Source organism: Chrysochloris asiatica, unplaced genomic scaffold (genome assembly GCF_000296735.1).
Source record: "Chrysochloris asiatica unplaced genomic scaffold, ChrAsi1.0 scaffold00021, whole genome shotgun sequence".
Classification (NCBI taxonomy): domain Eukaryota; kingdom Metazoa; phylum Chordata; class Mammalia; order Afrosoricida; family Chrysochloridae; genus Chrysochloris; species Chrysochloris asiatica.
Genome location: NW_006408539.1, coordinates 15,888,567 through 15,896,020, shown reverse-complemented (window position 1 = coordinate 15,896,020; position 7,454 = coordinate 15,888,567). Strand labels below are relative to the sequence as shown.

Genomic DNA, 7,454 nt, shown 5'->3' with positions numbered 1-7,454 from the left:
AGTCCTGGTGTGGCGCTGGACCATAAGGTAGATTTGAACCACAAAGTCCATGGCTCAGACTCTCCAGAAGTTCCTTGGAACCCCTACACAGGGGTCGCTGAGTTGAAACTGACTCGACAGCACTTAACAATGCAGAACTTTGCTCCATTCCTCACTTCCCAACACAACTGGTCCCTTTGCTCCATTCCTCACTTCCCAACACAACTGGTCCCTTCATTCCTAGCCAATTTCCCTGCCTCTTGAAGCAGTTTAACAATTCTGTTCATTAAAATTAAATTTGACTCACATTCGAGTGTTCTAAGTGCTACATTATTTCATTAGACCTTTTCCATATTGTTTCTTTTACATCTCATAACCATGATTTAAACAACCTCGTAGCTGGGGAAAAAGAAGCTCCGAAGCCCGATGCTGTTTTTGTGCCTTTTCCAGTCTTATCTAAATCAGCTTCACCAAGTCACCTCCTCCCACTCAGCTTGGTCTCCCCGCCGCCAGACCACGGAGGTTGGCTGCACACATTTCTCCCTTGCCCAGCCTTCCCTCTAGTAGCACAGCGTGCGAGGAGCGGGAGGAGGTGGTTCAGAGGACTCCTGGGTATTGTTGGAGTGTATACACACCACCTGGAAAATGCCATGGCAAGATCTCAGGAACTAGAGTATCTGTTAAGTCCCACAACTCAGCAGCCACACCTAGATTTGTACACCTGAGATGCTTACTCGTCCAGGTAAACAAAATGTAACTAACAGTCCTGTTTTAACAGCCCCAAATGAAAACAACTAAATACCTGTCCAGAGAACACTGGATAAATGATTTGTAAGCATCTTCCACACAAGGGGACATTGCAAAGCCGTCAAAGTGAAGGGACTGCAGGATTGTATGTCAGGGCCACAAAAGCAGAAACAGAACATGTCTGAAGACTGGGTAGAGCATGAGACTCTTTTATATACTGGTGTGGTGCTGTGGGTTAATGCGTCGGACTGCAAAGCCGTTTGAACTGCAAGGTTGGCAGTTCAAACTCACCAGCTGCCCCTCGGAAACCCTATACAGGGTCGCTATGGGTCGGAACTGACTAGATGGCACTTGACAATTGTTGGAATCCTGGTGTGGTGCTGTGGGTTAATGCGCTGGACTGCAAAGTCGGTTTCAACTGCAAGGTCAGTGGTTCAAGCTCACCAGCTGCTCCTCAGAAACTCTACACAGGGTTCCTATGGGTTGGAACCGACTTGTCAGCCTTAACAAATTGCTCTTAGGTTCTGTTGAGTCGGTTCCAACTCATAGCAACCCTGAACATGGTTTCCAAGGAGCACCTTGCGGTTCACAGTCCGAGGCTGTGGTAATTGGGGGAATAAAAACCATGAGTAAACAAGGAAATACAAGCATTTTGGGAAGTGGCTTAGTGTAGGTGAAGGAAGGAGCGATGGGTAGAGTTTGGGAGGCAGATTGGTAATGTGGATAGTGAAGGTGGAGCTGTTCTAATCCACTCTATGTATAGGTGTGCATCTGGTGACTACAGTGGAAAGCTGGTGCACAGTACACATTAGGAACACTCTCCTAAGTGCCGGTGTGGCGCTGTGGGTTAATGTGCTGGACTGCAAGTTCGGTTTGAACCGCAACATCTGCAGTTCAAACTCACCGGCTGCTTCTCGGAAATCTTATACATCATTACTGAGTCACAACCGACTCAATGGCATTTAACATCATTTCAGAAGTCCTGGTGTAGCGCTGTAGGATAAACATTCACCTCGGGGCCGGTTTGAACCAGGTCGGCGGTTCAAACACACCAGCTGCTCTTGGAAATACCATACAGGGTTGCTCTGGAGTCGGAACCGACTCGACGGCACTTAACAACATCATTTCAGACCCATTGTCCAACTGGACAACAGATACTCTGGAGCCCCTGCCCATGACCTGGGCACACTGAGTGTCTGGGCAGCACACCTCTGCCTCCGTCATCACTACAGAACACGGTCTGTCACTGGGCACTTCCAGACACCTCCCAATAGTGGTGATGTGTCCTGGAGTAGGTTCCGACTCACAGCAACCCTGTATAGGGTTTCTGAGGCTGTACATCTGTACTGGAGCAGAACGCTTCTTCTTTCTCTCAAGGAACAGGTGGTACATTCCAACTGCTGACCTTGTGGTAAGCAGCCCAACGTGTAAGCCACCACACTACCAGAGCTCCTTAAAGAGTTGGTAAATGAATGATTTTGAAAACTTGGACTTGGGACTGGGTTAGAAGGCAGAACCAAAGAAATTAACAGATACCCACGCTGGGCTGAGAGAACAATCAGGAGAAAGCTAGCCAGGTCCTTAACTTTCGGGGGCTGGGGGGAGCCACCCATAGCTCAGCATGGTCCGGACGGTATCTTGTTCACACAGCGGATGCTCAACAGGCCAGTCTGGCAGGGAAACGGGTCAGCACCTTGGAACAAGCACAACACACACACACACCCTCCCCATGTCTTGTCTTTCACTTTTACAAGAATTGCAATAAGTCACAATAAAACCGTAAGCAGTTTTTCATTTTTTTTTATTGCTGTTAATTCAGGGAAAAAAGGTTGCATAAAATCCAATCTGTTCTAGAAATATAAGTTGCCTTTCCAGTACATAACATTTCAAATATCAAAGTATATGGTAAACATACAAACAAGGAGAAGGTAACACACCTCCTGTGTACAGTACAGTATTTTAAATCATAGAATAAGCTCCATAAAGTACAACTGGCACGTGATTCACAACGCAGTCTGTACGTGGCTTATCAAAACTCTCACTTCAACAAGTCAACGGCAGCTTAACAGTTAATTTAATAATGTGGTCCAAAAATACCCAGATCAAATAAAATATATTTAATCAAAATAATTTCCTTTACTCAAACTTTTTCTTTTTAAATTAAAGCTTTCATCTGCCCATTCCACCCACCCCTGTTCCTCTCTTTGTGTTTTTCTCTGCTTTTGAACGAGATTTTTCAGGTGTCCGTTGTTATTTTCCTTGTTCCTGGTTCTTTTGTTGCATTTGATGCAGCCCGCCTTTTTTTTTCTGATCTTTTGTTCTTCTTCTGCACGACGACCTATTCTTTTTTTTCTCTGCTGCCCACTGTGACTCCACACAACAGAAATCTAATATTTTTTTTGTTTTTTTTTTTTTGCTTTGTGCTGAGGAATGGGAATACAAGATCAGCCCCTGCCCCTGCTCCTTAAACCTACGGCTGGCTTGACAGTGGTAATTGTTGGTTGCTGTTGAAGGTGGCAGTCACCAAAACATACACCCCATCTTCCAGATAACTTCAGTGCACTTTAGGAAATCAAAAATTACCTAGAAGCAACTTAGTACATAGATTGGCTTAAAATAATATATTTTTTTCTTCTTTAAACAGCAGCATTTTAAACTTAGTGATGGGACACTGACATAATTAATATCGTCCCCACACCCGTGGAATTCGGCATTCCCCCCACCCACCACCCACCCCCGCGGTGGCCATGAACGGTGGTGGGAAACGGTTACAAAGTGAGTTTGCTTCCAGAGGCAGGGAGAGCAAATACCTGACATTCTGAAGAAACCCACAGCTTCTGTTGGGATTGAAATAAAGCAGACACATTTTAAACACAACACTGTAACGTTGTAACAGGTGGTACAGGAAAGGGATCCATCTTTACTCAAGTAGTGTCTTATTGTGACACGGTAGCGGGCTACAAGAAGTACAACACACACACACACACACACACACACACACACACACACGAACAACAATCATACCAGCCTGTTCACCTTGCTCCTCTTTGAAGCAACAGGCTAAGGAAGTATGACGGAAGGAAAACGTTTATGGTTTTTTTCATTTCGTTTTCTTTCTTTTTTTTTTAAGAAAAGCTCTTTGTCCATTTTTTTTTTTTTTCAGTTACACGTGGTTTTACTTCTTCCTCTCTCTTCCACTTAATTTTTCATTTTTATTTGGACAAGCAGCGCTGCATATATGTATTGATGTGGTGTTGTTTCTTACATATATACACACTATTTAGGCAATCGGAGATGAAGGGGAAGGCGTTTAACTCTCAATTCCTCCACAGAGGAGTTCACTCAGGTGTGGACAAGTCCAACGTCAACCACTCCCCAGGGTGCAGAGAGGGAGGGCGAGGTGGTCGGTTAGAGGAAAGCAACAAAGCTGAGGAAGAAGCCACTTTTTTTCCCCCAAAAACCATATGACTATCGCCAGTGTTGTAAAACAACAACAAAATAAAGGGGGGGAGGGCGGGTAACAGAGATTTCAAGAGTCAGTAAACATTGTACACAGCAAATATTCAGTGTGTTATTTTTAAAAAAAAGCCCGTGTCAACATTTTGTTTGCTCAGTTTCCCCATATGTTCAAATAACACTCATCATACGTAGAATTTTTTCCATATGTTCGAATGACACACATCATACGTAGAATCTCTGCCTGCTGTGGAACCAGGACACCAGAGGTTCAAAAGCATTGCATTCCTTTGTTGTGGGTACTGGTAACGACAGAACCCCAAACTCCCAACTGCATAGAAATCTCGGAAATGTAAAGACAGGAACGGAAAAAAGCCAACAAAATACCTTTCCTTTCCTCCCCTCCACGCCCTACCATAACTTCCCCACACACTTCAGGACATTAGGTAGGCAAGCTTTACTTGTTTCAGTCTGCAGAATCCAACGTATCACTAGAAGGGGGGAGGGGAGGTGCGTATCTCAGTCTGTAAGTGCCTAAAACGGGAAAGACAGAACTGCTAAGTCACTGAGCACAAGTCAATGGATCACAAACCACTACAGACAGCAAACGAGCATGCTCTTCGGAAGGCACCTTCGTCAGCGCTTATGCATTGCAAAATGGGAGATCAAGCAAACCACTTTTAAAGAGGCATGGGAGTGTTTGTGCTTTAAGTTCAACCTAAAGCTATCAAACTCAGTCTTTCCTTAAAAACGTCCAGCAGTAACTCCCAACTCAAGACTTCTTTATTTCCTTTTAGAGAGGGGAAGGAACGGGGTAGGATTTGGCAAAACGATGAAGGCCAATTTCGAGTGAAGAGAAGAGTCTGAGGTTAACACTGAACTCAGTATCGGCCCCATACTTACTGCTGAAGAGCATGTTCTTGCTCTCTCTGGTGCTAGAGTTATTAAACGAGTTCAGATCCCCTTACTCCCAAGCCTATCGAATGGAACCTTGGGGGTGTTTGTTTTTTTTAACATTTGCTGGGAAGAAAAGGGTGGTAATGGGGAACACACTCGAGGCCAGCTGGTTATGCATAGATACACTAGGTAGTCTCTAAAAACCTTAGATGTTGGATGGCTAGATGCGTCCTAGTTTTTCAATATTTAAAAGTTTTGCTTATGATACGAAACTGGATTGTAGCTTTACAAAAGTGCTGCAAGCAAGAGCTCAGACATCCTAGTCCTGGCCTTCAGGTGACTCCTTATTGGGACCCAAATTCCTCTGAATTTTGCTTGGGTTCTGTGCGCCATGGGCCTACACTAGGCCTTGGTGCTTGTATTTCATGATCTGCCACCGAAAGCAGGGCACATGTTAAGGGAGCAGACAGATCGTTCTGCTCTCACAGAAACACCATGATCACTAGTCACGAGAAACGGGCAAACTCAGAAACCAGTCCTCTGCGTATTATCATGATTACCTTGTTGGTTGGCATCCATGGACGACTGCTTACAGTCCTGTGCATAGTGCCCGCTTACACCACAATTGTAACAGGACACGTTCCCATTCTTCTTGGGGCCTGAACCGTTGGTGTTGGCAACTACACTGGATGCTGGGTATACAGGATAGAATCTCCCAAATCCCGCCATCTGTTGCATGCCATAGTTGGCTTGGCTCCCCATGACTGGGTCATGCATCAGCCCGTTTGCATATGGCGTCTGAGGCAGAAAGAAAGGAAGTTGGTTTCCATTGCTCTGATGTGCTTGGTTGAGGTAGCTGCCGTTGCAAATGGACGGCAGAGTAAAGAAGGATGGGACTCGGTACATTGGTCCGGGCACTGGATTAGGATAATAGTAACTGCTGAGCTGAAGGTTCCCATTGGTCCCACAGCTACACCTTCGCCCGCAGGAACCGCAAGGACCCGAGCCCATCTGCTGCGGTGGCAGTACTGTCCCATTTGCGTTCGTGTTGCCCACAGCACTGATGTAGGACGTGCTGTCGCTCTGCGCAGTGCTGTGTGTCAGGGCAGGGCTCGGGCTCGGGGCAGGGCCAGGGGTGTGGGTGGGAACTGCGGGAGGGATGGTCGGCTGCACCTGGCTGAGGCCTGCACTCGCGGGCTGGGCGGAAGCGGCTGCCGTGTTTAGCACATTGGAACTCTGGTTGGGTAACACGCTGGCAGCAAGGGGCGAGCCAGGTAAAGGGTAGGAAGCTGCTGGCTGAGCAGCTGCAAGGCCCGCTGCTGGGAGCACGACCTTCACATTAGGAGGCTGAGGGACTGTCCCTGCGTTTCCCTCAACTTGAGGCACCATTTGATTGAGTCCTACCACTTGGGCTGCAGGCTTTGTGATGGGGTCCGTGGTAGCCACAGGTGACCCTGGAAAACTACCTGGGTTATGGACAGGAATGAAGGCAGTGTTCGGTGATGCGACGCTCAGACTCCCAGCGGGCTGCTGTGGGAGGTTCACAGCACAACCCTCAGAAGAACCTTGTGGCGGCGGCATTTTGAGCCTCTGGATAGTGAGGTGCAGAGCGGGAGCGCTACCGTGTGGAAGGAACGTGGACGGAAGAGGCAATGGGGAAGCCAGTAATTCCAGCTGCTTGTCCGACTCTCCAGTAGGCACCACTGGCCCGAGCAGCCCGACAGGGCTAGGATTTGCCGACTCCCGAATCGCAGAAAGAGCAACAGGACTAGGAACTAGCATTCCTATTGTTTTGCCATCCACAGATTTGGGTGGAGGGAGCACCCCCTCGGGTTTTGGGGCACCATTGTGCATGACACAGTGTAAAGTTGGCATAAAAGAAATATGCGGATACTTGGGCGAGTTCAAGGGACCTTCCACAAGGTTTCCGTTTTCAGTTCCTAGGGAAGCCACTGGCACAGGGGGCTTGACTGGGATGGTCTGGTTGGCAGAACCAAAGCCTGTGAACCTGGGGGTGGATGGATTCCCAGAGTCCTCCGAGTTGCTGTCTGTATCTAAGAGAAATAAACACACAAAGGTATCAACACAAATCAAAGTCCCGTCTTTCCCTCTAGAAACACAATTGTAGTACATTAACTTAAAAGTACCAACCACTCATCTGTCAGTTTGTCATACTGTGGTGGCTTGTGTGTTGATGGAAGCTATGCCACAGGTATTCTAAATACCAGCAGGGTCACCCACTGTGGGCAGAATGCAGCTAAGCCTCCAAACCAAGGAAGAAGGAGAGGTCGACTATTTCTGAATGTCTAACACCATGGAAAACCTTATGAACAGCAGTGGGTTAGACACAGTGCCTAAGATGAACCCCTCAGGTT

The 7,454-nt window shown here is 47.1% G+C and overlaps 1 protein-coding gene across 1 annotated transcript in view; it reads right to left on the bottom strand.

Annotated features, from left to right (window-relative positions):
* Positions 1-4,648: 4,648 nt before the first annotated feature.
* Positions 4,649-7,454, bottom strand: part of ZCCHC2 (zinc finger, CCHC domain containing 2) — a 65,303-nt gene continuing 62,497 nt past the window's right edge. Inside the window, exons 15-16 of the mRNA XM_006837579.1 lie at positions 5,640-7,133; positions 4,649-4,716 (exon numbers count right to left, since the gene is read on the bottom strand). Coding sequence (XP_006837642.1) covers positions 4,649-4,716; positions 5,640-7,133 — 1,562 coding nt within the window. The remainder of the gene's footprint in view (positions 4,717-5,639; positions 7,134-7,454) is intronic.